At 45.9% G+C, this 19055-nt stretch overlaps 1 protein-coding gene across 9 annotated transcripts in view; it reads right to left on the reverse strand.

Annotated features, from left to right (window-relative positions):
• Nucleotides 1–19055, reverse strand: part of LOC119651139 (dorsal-ventral patterning tolloid-like protein 1) — a 729793-nt gene that overhangs the window by 45712 nt on the left and 665026 nt on the right. For all 9 annotated transcript variants that reach the window (XR_005249427.1, XR_005249426.1, XR_005249428.1 and 6 more), the window contains 8 exons: nucleotides 15825–16036; nucleotides 15506–15713; nucleotides 8540–8757; nucleotides 8356–8482; nucleotides 8175–8276; nucleotides 7615–8040; nucleotides 7142–7545; nucleotides 6902–7068 (listed from right to left, as the gene is read on the reverse strand). Coding sequence is in view for 5 of the 9 variants with exons in the window: in XM_038054535.1 (XP_037910463.1) it covers nucleotides 6902–7068; nucleotides 7142–7545; nucleotides 7615–8040; nucleotides 8175–8276; nucleotides 8356–8482; nucleotides 8540–8757; nucleotides 15506–15713; nucleotides 15825–16036 (1864 nt within the window). In the remaining 4 variants the exon portion in view is untranslated. The remainder of the gene's footprint in view (nucleotides 1–6901; nucleotides 7069–7141; nucleotides 7546–7614; nucleotides 8041–8174; nucleotides 8277–8355; nucleotides 8483–8539; nucleotides 8758–15505; nucleotides 15714–15824; nucleotides 16037–19055) is intronic.

A 19055-nucleotide genomic window follows, 5' to 3' on the forward strand; every position in this document is an offset into this window, starting at 1 on the left:
GGTGCTAGCCGGAGTGGTGCGCTCCATCCTGCTCTACTTGTCGCCTGTGTGGGCAGAGGAGCTTGCAAACTCGCAGGTGAACTCGGTTTACCAGCGGATGGCTCTGAGGGTTTGTAGTGCTTTTAGAACCACATCAGATGAGGCAGTAATGGTGGTGGCAGGCATGATCCCGGTTGACATTCTGGCCAAAGAAATGAGTGTCCTATACAATGCAAGACATATGGAGGGGCATGCACAGCGTAGAAATGCGGCAAGGTTAGAGTCGCTTGATCTCTGGCAACGCAGATGGGACGAGTCTACGAAAGGTTGGTGGACGCACAGGCTCATTCCCAACATTAGGGTATGGCTTGAGCGAAAACATGGGGAGACCAACTACCACTTTACCCAGTTCCTCACGTGGCACCGTGGTTGCTACAGGCAGTATCTGAACCGCTTTGGGTTGGATGATTCTCCGAATTGTGCCAGATGCGATGATATACCGGAGGATCCAGAGCATATGATGTTTCACTGCCCACGATTTGCGATGGAGAGAAGGAGCTTAAACCAGGTGCTGGGCAGGAACGGGACCCCGGAGAGCTTGGTTACTGAGATGCTGGAGTCCGAGGAGAAATGGCTTGCGGTTGGCTCCGCAATCATCCAAATGCAGGAGGAGTTGCTCAAAGAACAAAGAAGGAGGAAAGCTGCAAATAGGAGAAGGATGAGTGCCTAAGAGCAAACCTACCCCGCGAGTAATACCTCAATGGTGGTCCCGCGGGGCTGGGGCTGGAGAGACCGGGGGTGGCTTTTAGTGGGTGTGAATCCCACACGCGCCCGCTGTAGTTCCGCCGTTCGGACGGCGAAGCTGCGGCGGACGTGTCTTTCTAAGATTTTCCACCTCCGTGTACGCACAAAACAAAAAAAAAAAATTTATAGTAAGTCAGATATATACCTGCTGTCTATCCGGACCAAATGGAGAGCAACCCACTCTCACTTTTTTTTGGTCCACGGACCCCTCCTTAAGACTAAGCGTGGAATTAAGATCCTTCATTTCCTAAACAAATATTCAACTTTGGCCTAGCTTAGGTTGACAGTTTACAAATTTCACTTTGAATATAATTCACACCCTCATTGTGTTTGTGATTAGATAAAATGGAGCGACCACTATTTGTTGCCATATTTGGTCACGCTGCTACTAGGCCAGAGTCAGCCTTTTCCTTCGATGAGGTCCTTGGACGTCTTTTTATTTTTAAGAAAATCTTTCTTATTTGAGGAATCAAGCTTATGGTTTTGGCTTTGCTTTTAACTAAGAAGGCTGACAAAATTTTCTTTATTTTGCATATATTGTCATTTTGGAAAGTTAGATGCTCTTTTATTCATTCCTTATTGCTTCTTTTAATCTCAATCTGAGAATAAAAGTGTCGAATTATTTTTAAAAGAGAAAATTCTGCTTGCGGAATGTACACCCTTTGCTCATTAATAACGTGGAAGCTCATCAGACAGTTAAACCTCTCGAAATGGAGTAATAATTCCAAGGTTGGATGGTGATTGATTTTGATCTCGAGAGAGATACCAATTGAGATTGAGGAGTACAGAAACACACAATATATCAACCAACCCACATACAGAAAATTCGGTCCTGGGTGAAAATTGTGTTTGCGCGTCTTTACTCCAAACCTCTAGGAAATTTTGGGCTTGAGTGTAACCATATCCTTCTCTTTTCTAATCTGCCAATCTTGAAGCAATAACTTTTAAATGACAATAAAATCAGTGCACGTGAGGCCTCGTAAGGGTTTTGAGTGATCCTGTCACAACCCTAACCTTCACCCAAAACACTTATGTTCGTTCCTGCCCAGAATTTCATTCAAGAGTCTCAGTTACTTCACAAATTAACTAACTTGAGGTTTTTTTTGTGTTTTTTGATACCGTACCCTAGCCAGATGCCTCGAAAATGAAGCAGATGTATGAGGATAAGGTACGCTCCCTCTGGCTGCAGCAGCTCCCGAAGAGCCCCCATGCCATCTTGGCTTGCGCGGACTCGGGGTCGCTGGAGGTGTTGTCCGCCACGGCTGACAAAGTACAGGAAGTGTATGCACCCCCTTGGTCGCGGAGGTGGACAAGCTCAAAGCAATATTGACGGGACGCCAAGCTCACAGCGATGGTAGGTACTTTGCGTTCGGGCGGTAGATCTCGATCGCAATCACAGTCGAGGTCTGCTTCCTAAAAAGGGCGTTCGGGTAGTTGCCCGGCGGGACTCTCATCGGCCTCGGCGATCTGCTGGTACTACTGTAAATTGGGGGCGCAAGCTACTAAATGTACCGCCGGATGCACTTTTAACGCAAAAAAGACTAGGCCCGCTGGGTGCCTCAACGATGGCTACCCGAAGCGCAGCACAACGTCGTCTTACAATCTACGACCTTCTGAGCAGGCGTTGCTTCCTGGTTAACACGGGTGCTAAGGTGACGGTTCTCCCAGTATCTCGTCGGAACACATTAATACCGCAGGACCTACGACTGGCTGCCGCGAATTCCTCTCCCATCAGCATCTATGGCTATAGGTGGGTGGACGTGAGTCTCAGACTGCGCGGAACGTTTTCGTGGCGATTCGTTCTGGCGGACATTAGCACTCCCACTTTAGGCGGAGATTTGCTGTGTCAATGTGGGCTGTTAATTGACCTGCAGAATAAGGCATTAAAAGACCCCGCACCTCTTTACGGGCATCAGGCTAAATTTTCACCTGCGCAAACGACAGACTTTCGATTATTTTCGAGGGCGATGCTGACCATCGCATTCGCGCACTCCTCCGAAAATACGGCAACATCACTACGGAAAGCAGTTTCTCCCAGCTGGTTAAGCACGATCAACACTACCGCCACATCAACACTAGCAGCTCCCCAATCTTCTCAAAGGTGCGACCTCTATCACCCCAGAAGCTAGCTGTTGCGAGGAAAGGGTTCGATGATTTAATGAAATAGGGCATTTGCTGACCTTCTAATAGCGGTTGGTCCTCTCCACTTCATTTGGACTCTAAGCCAAACAGCGAATGGAGGCCATGCGGAGATTACAGGCGTCTGAATGCTCAGACAATTCCCGACCGATGCCCCATTTCACTGATCCATGATTTCGCGCAGTTACTAACGAAGTCTGCACACCTTTCGGACTCTTCGAGTTCACCAGGACGACTTTTGGTTTGTGCAACGCTGCGCAGACACTCCAAAGATTCAATCGCTCGGTCCTGTGTAACTTAAATTTTTGGTTTCACATGCGTGGATGGTCGCTTCTTGTTCCAAATCTGAGCACTTGGACCACCTCCAGTGCCTTTTCAACATCTTTTTGAGGCCGGACTCGTTCTACACGTTGTAAAATGCATATTCCTACAGTAGCAGCGGAAATTTCTCGGCCATATTATCATCCCTGACGGTATCCATCCGACCCGGACAAGGTTGAAGGGGTAAAGAGCTTTCCCCCGCCAACCACGGTCATGGATCTGCGAAGGTTCTTCGTCAAGATTGCATATATTCAAAAGGGCTTCTGGATACTTCAAGAGAAGTAGTTGGGGTGATTTTTGAAAGCATGCAAGAAACATCTCGCCAGTCCCACGCTCGGTTGTGAAAGGAGGAGGGATGGATAGCTACAGTCTGTACGCTACTGCAGCGTCTCAGGAGGTAGATGAGGAAAGTGCAGGAACTATGCAATCTTGCAGATTATTCACTGAGAAAGCTATCACCAAGAGTCCGCAATTTTTCTCGCTAAGAACTTAAGTTTCCGAGGAATATATGAGGACTGGCGAACTCTTGGCCGCGTTCGAGAGAAGAATCCTCCGAAAAATTTTTGGTCCCCTACATGAGGATGGACGATTCCTTAGCCTACACAATGACGAAATCTATGAGCGATACCATGACCGTTCGGTTGTGGATAAAATCCGGCTCAATAGGTTAATCCGTATGGATGAGGATGATCCCACCCGGAAAGTCTATAAGGGCAATATCTATGGTAGAAAAAGAAGACGAGGCAGACCCTGCCTAAGATGGAGCGATGGCGTAGGCCAGGACGCCAGATAGCTTTTAGGGATATCGAATTGGTGGACCTCGGCACAAAACCGGGATGTCTGGAGTTCCTTATTAAGGCAGGCCTAGATACCGGTTGTTGCGTCGTTGATGATGATGATGAAGCTATCACCACACCTGGCCGTTAGGTGTAAAATGAAAATCTATCTAATGGGAGAAGGAGAAACTTGAGGTCCGGTACGGATAACCGGCGGGAGTCGTCTGACTTGGCGACTTGGTCGGGCTCACGTAATGAACAGCATGGCGCCGAAACCAGTATTTGTGGGGCGATTCGACATATAGACTCCACGACGACCAGGAGCATTGCTCCGTCTGCTGCAGCTGTTTCGCCACAATCTGTAGCGACCACTTCAGCATGAAGTGGACTGAGGAAATGAACCTCTTCATCATTCGCTCCTACTCCGAAATAACGGCGGGAGCAGGTATAACATCTTACTGCCCCCTGTTACAACACAGCTGCACGTGATTATGCAGCAAGTCGTAGACCAGTACCGCTTTATTATTTGCAGCGGCAGAATCCCGGCCATCATCAGGGAGCGTGTTCAGGTTGAGGTAGCGGAAACTGGTAACCAAGAGTCGATGGGGGCAGAGGCGGCGGCATCAACAATACCACTTCGCACTGCAGGCAACAGTTTCAGTACTCGCCGAAGCAACCTTCTCCACGGTCTGGTTGAAGTTTCCGCTGAGGTTCGGGACGAATTCTAAAGAGCGTGTATAGAATTCTCGGAAATGGATCCTCTGCATAGACCAGGTATTCTCAGGCTTTATGTATCTCCAGAAACTTCGAGAATTCTATCTCAAATCAATAATGAGATCTCATTTCGACTGTGTGCTGATATGTCGCAGTTGCCACTACTATCATTTGTGTATTGTGGTGCAGCTGCGGTTGCCAAATTACACGGTCAGAAGATTCGCTTTCGCGTTATTGGTTTGGGTGATCGAAGAGATCCACCATGGAAAATTCGTCTGGAACGTCGGCGGGACTCACTAAGTCAGGAATTGCTAGGCTGCTTCAAACTCTGCCAGCAGACGAGTGAGGAATAAAGTGCAGAGGGTTTATAGAATCTATGCCATCTCCAGTGAATCACCCGTAGTTGAAATACGGGACACACTAAAGCAGGAACTGTAGGGACTTTCGGCACTCGGTTACGACAGTATGGCGAAAGTCACTCCAGGCGTGTCCAGAATGCAACTTACTCGATTAACTAGCGAAGTTTTTCCAGATCACTCAACGAATCCCAAAAGAGCGTCCAAACCGTACAGTTTTCTCTGACGGAAGGGAGAAAATATTGGGGTGGGCTTTGGGGGTTGCCCACCCAGAATGCTGAAGGCACCCACCATCCAACTACGCCTGGCATGAATTTTGCGGATGTTGCCGAAGAGGAAGTTTGACGAGCCATAAACAGCTCGAAGCATTGGAGGGAACCAGGTCTGGATCTGGTGCAGAATTTCCGGTATAAGAAATTTCCCAGCGAACATGGTAGGTTGGCATATAGCATAAATCAGGTGATTAGTCGGCCGAAGGAATTTTCACCCTTTCTCACTGCGGGAATTGCCTACCTTGTCCCAAAAAATGACACGGTACAGGACCAGACAGAAGACGATTATTTCCTTACCAACCATCTACAAACTCATAACGTCCATTATTAGTGGAAAGGTCAATGCCCACCTCGAGACCAACACCATTCTGTCCGAGGAGCAAAAGGGCTGCTGAATCGGGCCAAGGGGTTGCAAAGAGCAACTCATTTCGACAAACACCTGGCAGTTCGGTATAAAATGCAAATTCATCTATGGGAAGAAGACGAAATTTAAGGTCCGGTACGGATAATCGGCGGGAGTCCTCTGGTGACTGGGTCGGGCTCCTGTAATAGACAGTGCGGCGTCAAAACCGCTATTCGCGTTGTGGTTCGACGTCTAGGCGTCACGATGACCACGACCATTGCTCCGCCTGCTGCAGCTATTTCGCTATAATCTATAGCAACCACTTCAGCAGGTTCACATATGCAGCAGATGAAGTGGACTAAGGAAATGAACTATTTCATCGTTTGCTCCTACTAGAAAATAATAGCGGTGCGACGGTGCAGCGAGTTGTAGACCAGTATCGCTTTACTATCTGATCAGAAAATGGGACCCAATAGTCCACTACGTACTGAATTCATGGTGCCGGGTTCTAAATCAACCAATACGGCACGAAGCACGTATTTATCGCCGGATGCATCATTATAGTAGACATTGATGCGTTCCATCTGTAGTGAATCATTATCACCATCATAGGTGTTCCAAAAAATTACAAATTTTCAAACAACGCACACACCTTCATTGAAATGACGATATCACTGTCCAAGACTCGCTTATTAATTGAAGACCGCCAGTCCAGTTTATTAGCTGTCCCTCTAACTAGCCGGTCTCGGTCCCGCTAATTTCGTTTCCGATCTATGGCCTTGAACTTAGAAATCCATGCCGGCTCAGCGTCAACAGCAAAATATACTGTTGCTGAAGTGTGCGGCAGGTGATTCCCCTCAGTCACAAACTATCACCCGCCTGCACTCAATAATGTGCAACATGAGCAAGTTTATAGAAAATAGAATTTGAAACGGCTTCATTAAGTGAAATTGAACTATGGAATTTAAGGAGAAGGGACAAGTTGTTGGGATGTTCAAAATATAAGGGGGAGGTAAAGTAGTCCTGTATACCTCCCCCTTCATTAGAAAATCTGACCCATCCCTCTCCCCCATTTCTTCACTGCTCTCAGCCGACTTTTTACCTCTAAGTTAAATTCGATCAGTTTAAGTTTCCTATGTTTAACTTTAGATTAAATTAGGTGTTAAGATTGCTATAAACTAACTAAACTCTTCTTACCTGTGCACCGATAGTTTTATCAGTGGTTATAAAACTTATTCTAACCGATTGTCCTTGCGATATATAATGCCAATCATCAGCGTTTTTCTCTCCGCATAATTCAATTGGCGATGCTTCAGATTCTAGGTTGGTCCAAAGGCGAAGAACCGCAGCTGCACATCCGCGTCCTGTTGAAAATTTATGGAGTATCATTAGTCAAAGAGATCCTTGTAGGAAACCATCATCATTTAGGATACTTACCAGGCGGATCGCCTTCGACCGAGAAAAATTCAAAATTAATTGAAATTTTATATCCAGACCGGGCAGTTATATACCAGTTACAGGCACTCGATGCCATATTTTTAGCGGGACCCTTATAATTAGCCGGATAATTTGGTGACGTTATAATACCTGAGTCTTGACCCGAATAATTTCCACCGCAATCACCAAATTCGGATTTGGCAGTTTCGAATACATAGCGCGCTTTGAAACCACTCGCAACATTTTCCAGGTCGGTATGTAATAAAACTCGGATACCAACAGCCCCCTTGGGGCTCTCGACTGGACCAGGGGCTGTCATTCCACAATATCGACCAAGAAAACGATCCGAACCATCACGATATAATACATAGATTTCTAGCCAATCTTCGAAACAAACGGATGCACTGCAAGGATATGAGGGAGGATAGTGTGATTATCGGGGTTGGTAAAAGGGGTGGGTGAAGGCCACTTACCCATATGCTCCACCTGTTGTATTTACATTGTCCGCCTTCACACGAAAATGATCGAAAACAATTGTTACTTGCTCATTGGACATTGCCATAAACATATATGAACAATTCGTATCGGATGGATAGTTGGAAGGGTATCTTGGACTATTAAAATCGCCTTTTTTCTTTGACGAGCTTCGATACGTGAAGCTACAGGACCCGTCCGGGGCAGCAGTTCCCGGTATTTTATATTCGGTCTCGAATGTATATTTCGCTTTGAAACCACGTCCCTGGATTTCACCGGAACTGAATACCATGGCAAGACGAGGTCCATCACTTACTACTGAATGTGTTTCATTGCCGCACAGTTCGTGATCGAATTTATCGTAGGCATCCATAGTTTCTTGTCCTTTTAGATAAACTTTGAGGTAGCCATCTGTGCAGTTTGATCTGATTAGAAAAAAAGATGGTAATGTCAGATTGTGTCCTGAGAGACTCTTATTTGGCTATGATAAATACTACATACTATCTAGACGCCCAGTTCATAACAATGCAACATAGATCCTAGAAAGTATCTGACTTACTCGCTTTTATCTTTGTGTTCAACCTTCGGTATATCAAAAAGAAAAAACTCTAAACGAACTCGTTCTAAATGTTGCGCGTCCTGCATGCCATATATAAAATATCTGGAACGAAATTTTAATTCAGAATAAATCCGGAATATCTTCTGATGCCAAAATTGGGAGATGAAAAATGGCTCCTTACCTACAAACTGTTTTCGGTATATACAGATAAGGATAATTAGGAGAATAAACATATCCTACGGATTGCTTCTTCGATAAAACTTTCTGATCACATTCTGAGCCACGCATGTGAATGCCATCGTTTTGTTCTGAAATATTTATAGTCGTTAGTATGCAGCCAGGATTTTTAAGTATCTTTCACTTACGTATAAAATCTAGTTTAACAAAACTTTCGCTAAATTCATAAATTCCTTTAAAGCCACGATTTTGTGTATTCGCTGTTCTCGGTAGCGTAAAAAAATGAACATATAGACTCGATTCGCTTGAATATATAACTAAATTTCTTTGTTGACCGCAATATGTTCCTATTAATGCCGATGAATTGTCTGGACCATCATATACTTTAACGAAATCAAATGGGCAACTGTGGAGATAGAAAAATATTAAATCAGATGAGAAATCATCAATCATTATTTATTTTGATTGTTCATTCTAGACTCCTAAACTCAGTTGGACGGCGCAGACGACGTTGACAATACTGCGTCCGAAACGACGCTATCTAGCGACTGCGAGTCTTATTCGCAGTCTGGATCTGACAATACGGAAGGAGAGCAAACAATTTTTGAGAAAACTCGAGGAAACCCTTGAGAACAATAGACAGTAAGATGAAAGGATCAAACAGCTGACGGCCATGATCGTATCGCTGGAGCCCCCCCTCCCCCCATTGCTGACCAACAGAGAACCAGAAGAGATGGACACGACCGCGCATGTGGATCAGCCACCACTTGCGCTCCCATCTGGGTCCAAGCCCGAGGACTTTCCCACACTCATCGAAGCCAAGAAGTTACGTCCCGTCGGTGTGACCAAGTAACCATCACCTGAAGAATGGAGGCAATCAACCGATTCCACGCAGCGCAGCGCTAAGAAACAAACAGGAGATAAGTCAAAAAATCTCTCCACTCGTGTCGTCGAGAACCCAGAGGTTTTTATAATAATAATAACCGTTGGCGCAACAATCCAATTGGATCAGGTAGTGGCAAGGAGAACCGCACAAAAATATGCGCTTTCCACCTACCTTCTCCCCACAACTGCCTCCCGTTCCTCTGGTCGCCCAATAACGAATCCCGCCGTCCGTGTCCTTCGCACCATACACCTACCCATATAACTCACCCTACTACCATCTTTAATCCTGACTTCCTTGAGTTTACAAAGAAATCTCAAAAATTCTTGCGGATGTTCAGCTCAATGGTTGGTATCTTGGAATCCATTAATGGACGTTAAGATAATCGAGTTGAACATCAACTTCCATCATCGGCCGAGTTGGCAGACATGAGTTCGAACTATTTCTTGGCGAGCACAAACCCCATATAGTTCTCCTGTGTGAAACTAGGTTGAACTATAGATACACACCGTCCGTTCCCAACTTCAACCTTTTCCGGACTGACCGACTACAAACCAACCCGCAGGGTCGCAACACATGCGTTGGAACGACCGTCCTCATCTTCGAAAAATTTCTAGCCCACACAAATATACCCACATCCAAACACCTTCAAATCAATTGAAGCCACCCTCATCTCCTTCGAATCCCAATCAACCTCGGTCTACGTCTACTGCCCTAACCAATTCCTCCATACACACGACTTCATCCGCAACAAGTCCCTCTGCGCCTCTCAAACCAGCGCTCCCGGAAGAAAATGGTCCTTAATAGTAGGGGGAAACCTCAACGCCAGATACCCGTCCTGGTTCGATGCACGGTCGAACCAGAACGGGGAACAACTCCATCATTTCCTCACAACCTCCCGTCCTACCATCAACCTAGTCCATTTTAGCCCGGCCCTTACAATCTTCAACAAAGGTTACTACCATTCCTATCTAGACCACTTCTTGATTAGCAGTATCCTAACTGTTATTCCCAACCCAAACATCATTCCCTTCCTCGAAAGAGTCCCTGGTATCATGATGCTATAATCCAAGACATCAAGCTCTCAGACAGAGTCATTCGTTCCATCCCGCCCTCAGTTCCCGACTTCCAGGGCGCAAATTGGAGTCACATCAACCTGGCACTCGAAGCTAAATTTCAATCCCTCCTGCTCTCATCCAGCAGCACAGTTTCCAACGAAACCATCGGTCATTACCCCTTTGATATCCCAAACGATATCAAATACAAAAACACCCTCAGGGGGAGACTATTTAGAAATAGATACTCTCTGCAATCCTCTTACCTACTTTCTGAGATCCGTAAACTGGACAGGTCCATCCGCGAAAGACTTCTGATTCTTTACACTCAATATTTCCACTACCGGCTCACTAACACCGAGCTGAACCCTGGTACATACAGGGAACTCAGGAAAACCTGCTCGCGTTTAGGCAAATCAGTCCAACAAAACATCTCCCCCAGAAAAGGTGAACGTCCTCGCTGAACACTTCCTTCAAACACGCCACTACACCCTCCACTTCCGTGGAACACTTTTTGACAACGAGGTAAGCGGAAAAATCTCTCAACTTCTTTCTCTCACTTCCTTCCACGTCCCTCAACCTACTCCAAACCCCTTCAACGAAACACTGGCCGATCCAAGTCAGCGGGAAGGTATCCTCCCCATTGACTTTGTCAGTCCAGACTCTGTCAGGGGGTTCATCGCCCATCAAAAATAAAAAATTTGCTGGACTCGACAAAATCTACTCCATCGTCCTAAAGAAATGCGCATCATGTCCTCCATGATCAACTAGATGATGCCTAATCAATGCTCACTTTTTAACAGATTGGAAGAGTGTTCGGATAGTTCCCATCTAAAAAAAGAACCAAAGTCCCGATAGCTACAGGCCTATCTCGGTCCTACCATCCACCGCTAAGATCTTCGAGCGGACCATAAAAGCAATCATCGACGAGTATTGTGACTCCAATCACGCACTCCTCGACTTCCAATTCGCCAACCGACCCAAACGCTCGGTTGAGCATGCACTCCTCGTGCTCAAATCGGACGTCCTTCTGGGCCTTAATCGGAAGGCGCTGACCATGGACTGTCTCCTCGATATAAAGAAGGCTTTCGACTCCGTATGACAAACATACTTGGCCCCAGTTGCGAAAGGAGTCGGAACGGCTGGTTTGGCGATGAATGAAAGCTAGCAACGAAAGGGAAGAATGCTGCATACCGAGTATTGTTGGATTCTCAAAGAACGCGGGCACGCGGAGAGATCTACCAAGAACTCCGGCGTGCGGAGAAGCGACTTGACAGACGGAAATAGGAAGCCTGGCAGAACCAACAGGTCTGTGAAGAAGCAAGTCAGTAGGATGAAGGCTTACACACCTCGATGGAAATCTGATTTCCGACGGAATGGCCATATTGGACCGATGGGTTGAGTATTTTGATGAACCGCTCAACAACCAAAATATGGACAGCTGCGTTATGAAATTGTTTCACGCATTAACGCAACCTGGATGAAGTGGCGTTCCACAACTGGTGTCCTTTGTGATCGACGTATCAACGAACGTCTCAAATCTAAAATTTACCGCAATGTCGTCTGTCCAGTCGCTCTCTATGGTTCTGAGTGTTGGCCGACCATAAAAGACAATGAACGGCGTCTTGCGATAATGGAGACGAAGATGCTACGTTGGACTAGTGGCGTCACACGTTTAGATCACATCCGAAATGAGGATATCCGTGATCACCGATCGTGGAAAAGTTGCGAGAGAGGCGTCTTCGATGGTATGGTCACGCAATTCGTGCAAACGAGAATTCACTTGCAAAGATTGGTCTGAACATCGAAGTCGATGGTAAACGACCAAAAGGCAGACCTAAGCAACGGTGGCTTGATACGCTGGCTGGGGATTTGAAAGCCTCGAGATTGCACCCAGATCAGGCATTCGAGAGAGCTAAATGGCGAAGCCGATCACGACGAGCCGACCCGGTTGTGAACGGGACAAAGGCTGAAGAAAAAGAAGAAGAAGAAGAAGACCAAGCATAGAAGAAACAATTCGTGTAATCCATCGGCTTAAAAATCGTAAGTCGCCAGGAACCGTTGGAATTTCAGCCGAATTGGTTAAATATGGAGGCGACCAATTACACTAAGCGGTTCAACGAATCAATGTCTGACAACTGGCAAATAGGTATTATCTGTCCCATACAGAAAAAGGAGGATATCACGCAGTGCAGCAATTATGGAGGTATCACCGTTGCTGAGTACCATCTTTCTCTGCCGTCTTGCTAGGCCGGATAGCCCCATACGCCCAGAACATCATTGGTCCATCAGGGGTCGTCAGCGACCTTTAATGGGTCGCTTACGACACGGCGTGCGACGTCCCCGTGGCGCCCGAGTAAGTAGTTCTGAAGCTTTATCAAGTGACGCGACTGACCGTTCGGAGATGGCCATTCCAGTACCTTGCAGTGCCCCTGTTCCGAAAGAAAGCTCAGTTAGAATCGCTAGTCCTGAACAGATGGATTCGGACACAAACTGAGGGCAAGTGCTGTCGACTATCCTAGCTAGAGCCGAAGAGGAAAGGTTCATCAGGAAATGTGCGGCAGTGGTGAAGCGTATACGATCGGCAATGTTCCTCCTGAAGAACGTCAGCAAAGGTGTCAAAAACGGGCTGATGGAAGTGGAGGAACTATTGGACCGCATCTCCTTCCATAGGCGAACGGGGAGAGCAGAGGAAGCAGAAACAGCCGCACTCCCCGCTGATAAAGATAAGACGAGAAAACGAAGAAGGACTAGACCGTCGGCTCTGTTCATTAAGCCGACTGAAGGCAAAACATTTGCGAAAGTCCTTAGTGAAATCCGCTACAGAATGAAACCTGAAGACAAAGGAGCAGAGGTGTCTTCCATACGGAAAACGAGGAGTGGCGGAGCTCTCATCGAAGACGAGACGACGACTAACAAGAGTACGTTCTGCGATGCGGTCAAGGGGTTATTGGGGGAGAAGGCTTTTGTTTCCAGCCTAGAGCCCATGTGCTCTCTAGAAATCCGAGATCTTGATTGCCTCAGAGAAAAGGTCGAAGTGAAGTAGGCGATAAAGCGTGAATGTTTATAGGTAACCAATGCCCGGGTAAGTATCATCTCTGTAAATGCTCGAGGCCAAAAGCTCGCCGTGGTGGAAATTCCCGAGCAATATGCGATGAAACTCCTTAGCAGCGGGAAAATCAAAATCCGACGAGTAGTATGCAGGGTACGAATGCGTATAGTCCCCACGACGTGTTACAGGTGTCTGGACACACGTCAGCAACTTGCAAGGGATCGGACAGGAGGGCAACAAGCTGGATATGCAGACAAGTAGGTCATCAAGCAAAGACCTGCAATGCGTCTGGTGAGAATATCACGTACACTGCGGGCTCGGGACGGTATCCAATCTTCAGGGCGGAATTGGAAAGGGCTAGGGTGCGGATGGTATGATCCGCATTTTACAAATTAACATGCATCGAAGTGCAACCGCTCACCAGTTGCTGGTGCAGTTCGCTGTGGAAGTAAATACTAATCTAGTGCTAATTAGCGAGCAATACCGAAACAGGGACGTGGCCTCATGGCATCTCAACTTATTGGGCACCGCTGCCATCTGGGTACGGGACGACGTTCGACTTTGTATTCTTGCCGAAGGCCGAGGGAATGGGTTTGTCTGGATCCGGTGTTTAGGGATAACGTTTTTTAGCTTTTACCTGACGCCGAGCGAGACGATGCTGGACCTTAGGCGCCGGCGTGATGCACGGAGGTACGAATCCTGGTAGCCGGTGATTTTAATGCTAGGGCCCTTGAATGGGGCATGCCTCAGTCAGACTGCAGAAAGAAACGGAAGAACGGAAGGCTTCTCGGTAATTGATCAGCAGTACATCGCGTTCGTAGAAGTTGACGCTACTTAGCGGCAAACACCAACCGAATGTTCCCCCTGACTGTGGAATGACTTGGGGGTGAATATAGGGAAGTTCGTCGAAGCTCTCGGAGCAGGCAGAGCCGCGCTGGGAGTGGTAGCGTCGCAGCTGACACCATTGTAAATTTAGTAATGAACCTGATAACGACAGTTTGTGAGGCTTTCATGTCCCGGAGGGGTTCCAGCTGCGATAAGCCTTCTATGTACTGGTGGGGAGCAGAAATTGCCGACTTACGGAGGGAGTGTCATAAGCTCCGCTATTTGGCATAACGCTTGCACCCCAACGAGGAGGCATACGCCATAAAGGTACAGTATAGATCAGCAAATAGGAAACTCCTCAGCGCCATAAATAAAAGCAAAGCTCGCGGCTGGCAGAACCTTGTCAACGAGGTGAATGAGGACCCGTGGCGACTTGGCTATAAGCCTGTCAGCCCGAAAATCGGAGCTCTGCATAATAATTACCGACCAGATGGAACGCATTGTACGGGCATTATTCCCCAGACATTCTGTACGGGTTGATGTCAATAGCCCGGAAAGCATCGAAGATTGCCTCCTTTCCACAAGGGAGAGCTCGGAGAAGCGGTTCTTACTATGAAAAACAAGAAGATGCCAGGTCCTGATGGAATCCTGGTGGAAGTTTACAAACTGGTGTTCCGTCAGACTTGCTACTTGAGGCGTTGAACGCTTGCCTGAAAGGGGGAATTGAGATCCAGCCCTGTACGATCGAGGATTACTCATATCCTTCTCGAGCAACTTCAGGAGCACAGCCACCCTGACAGTCACCCAGAAAGCAGGAAATAGCCAGCCCGTTTGCAACACTCATACAGATAGTAGGCGGAGATAGGATGGCCTGCCAGATGACGTTGCATATCTCGCAAGTCATTCCAACTCAAGCACTCCTTCTTTTCGCAAAACTTTCTGATTCTCTTTCCCATTCAGCGCGATAGCCAGGAGAAACCAAAGGCTCGGATTTCGGAGACAGTACATCCAACAAGGTATAAAAACAATATCGCCATGTCAGCATAGGCGAAAGCGGTTCCAGGCTAGAAACTCCAGTTGGAGAAGAAGGTGTTTTTAGCTGCTAACTTTATGGAAAGACTCTGACAGACCGGTCAGATGATGATCTGGTTGAAGAGGCATCAAACATTTCACTACCTCACAAATAAAAAAATACCAATTTTCACCTGTGACATACCACCAAAGTATGCTCGCATGACTTTAGGCTAGATTTGTATAGAAGGTTGCTTGCCAGAAGAAAATGGCAGTGGATAGGTCCTGACTAAAATTTTTAATTCGAATAAATATGAATAATACTTACTGTGGTCCTCCAAAAAATAGATCAAAATCACGAAATTCTAATCTAACTCTTTGATTCGTTTCACCGAGAAATGTATATGTGCACGATAAATCTTTCGGATAGGCACCTGGATAAGTTGGCGATATTAAAGCACCTGTTTTATTCGAACTAGGAGTGACAGTGTAGGAACATGGTGATCCGGATATTGGTATACCAATTTCATATTCCGCTGAAAAACAGAAAGGATAAAAGATTTTGTTCAATAAAAATGTAGATTAGATAAGGTAAATGGAGATGCATTGGGGGAAAGAAAGATAGGAAACAAGGATAAGATACTTACATGCATTTATAAATGAATAACGTCCTGTAAACAAGTCAGGTAGTGTTTCGTTTTTATTCGTAAAAAAGGATAGAGCAATTGCTCGATACATCGATATTCGACGACGTGGTGGTATCGGGCCACAATACCGTCCACCAAATGGCGAATTAATTAGATCGGCTGCATCTGATGTTTGAACCTCGGCATAAATGTCCATGTATTCGTGTGCACATCTGTTAATTAGATTAAAGATATTTATAAGTTTCTAGATCAAAGTTTTGAATGTGCTTGGTATAATTCTGCAGGAGATCCTTTCAGATTTAGGACGTCTTATTTGATGAAGTTCCGACCAATCAACAAAAGATGTCATGCTTCCTGAATTCAGATAAAGACCTCCTTCTTCAAAGTAACCCCGACCTAATGCGCAAAGCATGAATTGTAACTTAACTAGTAAAACAAATGGGACTAATCGCCTTAAAAACACGTTTACGTTTCCATTAAATTACCACCCCATTTCGAAAATACCCTAATAAAACAAGACAAACACTAATAGGGAGCAAGGACCGTAATGTACTTTTCAGATATTGCAATTAGTTCTAGTACTACTAGAAGCGAGGAAAGTGATAATTTTCCACAGCCGAGTAAGCAAAAAGTGAGTGAACCACCCTTGCTGCCAGGCAGCCAGCCAAAGGGGCCATAACTGGGACTTATTCACAAGCACCAAGACTCCCGACTCGAACACTTAAGCCTCCACTTAACTTGCAAATTTATAGAGCCAAACAAACTCGAAGACTAAGTGCAATCTTATTAAATGTTTTAATTAAAATTCTTTCGCTCGCCAGGATACACACGCCGCCAGGTGAGTGCAAATGAAAAGCGGATATTAACTTTTTTTTCCTGGTCCTGAGGTGATGCCGATGGGGTGTGCCTGGATGGAAATTGGATTTGCTTTCAGAAAATTCCTTTTTCGGGCTGCATGCAATCCGTATCTTTTGTATAATAAATTTCTCCCAAAAAGCTGGAGATACATCCAGGATTCATATGACGTATGATAGGCCTAATTTATTGTTTGTTTTGACTACAGTTATTTAGATTAAAGCTACTTTCTCAAAGCTATCATTGTACATATCTCATAGCTCCCACTATCTGTTTGCTGGGTGCGATATATCAGTTTCCCTACTGGCAGATACCGGAGCTATTCGCCATTTCCCCAAGAGTTTTCCGGCCGATGAGAATTGGGGCATGAGGAGCCGACACTTTCCCATGGCGAAGAGTAATGTGTACGAAATGGCGAAAGAAAAATCATTGGTGACATTCAGGCTGCAAAACATGTCCCCTCGTCCTCCTAAATGGGCTCTCTACTAGGCCTACAGTAAATGCCTCTTCCTTCTGGGTTCACTTGGCCCGGGTCATGCCTGAAAATATGTATGCATGACGGAAGATATAGCAGCATTTAAGATATTTGTGAAATTTTTTGCTACTTAGCCAAGCAAAAAGCCATAGATTGAGGATGAGTGCTAGTAAGGAAATATGGACTACTTCAGTCGTTTTGGGGGAAAAGTAATTAAGGGAATAATGTCGTGGAGTGAATCACAACCAATATAAGTAAGCGAGGATACTCTAATGTTAAAGTGATTATGAAGAAATTGATGAAGATATTTTCATGGGAGACAGTGGAATGTAATTTTCTGTGCAATTAGTTTTTAACAGCATATTAGGGAGAAAATTCAGGGAAAGTATGAGGTGAAACTTTATTAGATGTATACGGATGAGAACCGGTGAGGAATCGATCGGGAACGGCTTCAACTGGACCATCATAAAACTTGCGACCACCTGCTTTGTGATGCGGTACTGGAGCTCAGGCACTCTTATTAGCAGCTTCACTTCCAAGTTCCAACCATCAGCGAGGTTCTATGACGTCCTTGCCAGAGATTGCAACAGCTCTTCTAACTGCAGACTGCTCCGAATTTCTGGCATTTCTCTCCTTACGCCTTCCTTGGTTGAGTTCCTCATTGATAATCTTGGCCCCAATGTCGGACATGGTCCCGACGGGCTTCCTAACCTCTTCCATTTTAACTGTAGAAAACACATTTCCCTCCCTCCCTATAATCTACAATACGAAGAATCCTACTCTCTCCATCTCTGAAAACAGGACCTTACCATGCCTATCCTGAAGAGCAGAGACCCTTCTCTTGCTGTGAACTACCACACCATCTCACTTCTCTCCTCTTACTCCAAACTTTTCGAAAGATACGTCAAAATGGTTGATAGTGCACTTCGGTCACCTACATGTCAAAGAGCAGTATGGTTTCGTGAAACATAGCTACTGCTTCAAACCTTCTAGTCCTTGCCAACTTCGTTGCTAAATGCTTTAATTCACGACAGGAAGTAGGATCATCTCCTGGCTTTCCTCCTATCTCTCATACCGTTCCTGCAGAGTTTTTTTTTCATCTTTTTCCATCTCTTTCGTTCTCTCCTTCTTCTAGTGTTCCCCAAGGTTCTACGCTTGGCCCCCTACTCTTCCTGTTTTTTATTAATGACCTCGGCTCTATCCTCACCTGCCTTGTTTGCTGTACGCAGACGACCTTAAATTATTTGCATCTGTTTCGTCTCCGCTGAAGAGTGCTCTCTTGCAGTCCAACCTTGATAATCTGGGGCGTTGGTGTTCGGTTAACAAGCTGAAACTGGATGACAGCAAATGCCACTGGACATCCTATTCGCTTAAACCCTCCCCAACATCATTTTCGTATCCTCTTAGTGGACAACCCCTTTCACTATTGACCTCCTTCCAAGATCTGGGTGTAATATTCGATGGCAAACTTCGATTCAGTTCCCACTTCGTTGACGTCATCAGTAGAGCTTCCAGAATTTGTGGTATTATCTTACGTTTCTCCTTCGACTTAACGTCAATTCAGCTCTCCTTAACACTCTTCAACTCCCTTGTCAAAAACATCCTTGAATATTGCTGTGTAGTCTGGTCTCCCCTCTGGATCCGTGACTGTCGCACTCTTGAAATTATACAACGCAAATTCACTCGGATCCTCTTTTACAAAAAGAACCTTCAACGGGTTGTCTATCCGCCACGACTTCGCACCCTCAACCTTCCTTCCCTGCAGCAACGCCGCATCTTCCTTGATATGTGTACCCTTTTCAAAATCTGTAATTGCCTGATGGGCTCTGCCAACTATGATATTATTTTCCGTACCGCCTCTCATAATACACGTAGTGCAGACATTATTGAAGTACCCTTCC

Source organism: Hermetia illucens, chromosome 3 (assembly GCF_905115235.1).
Source record: "Hermetia illucens chromosome 3, iHerIll2.2.curated.20191125, whole genome shotgun sequence".
Taxonomy (NCBI): domain Eukaryota; kingdom Metazoa; phylum Arthropoda; class Insecta; order Diptera; family Stratiomyidae; genus Hermetia; species Hermetia illucens.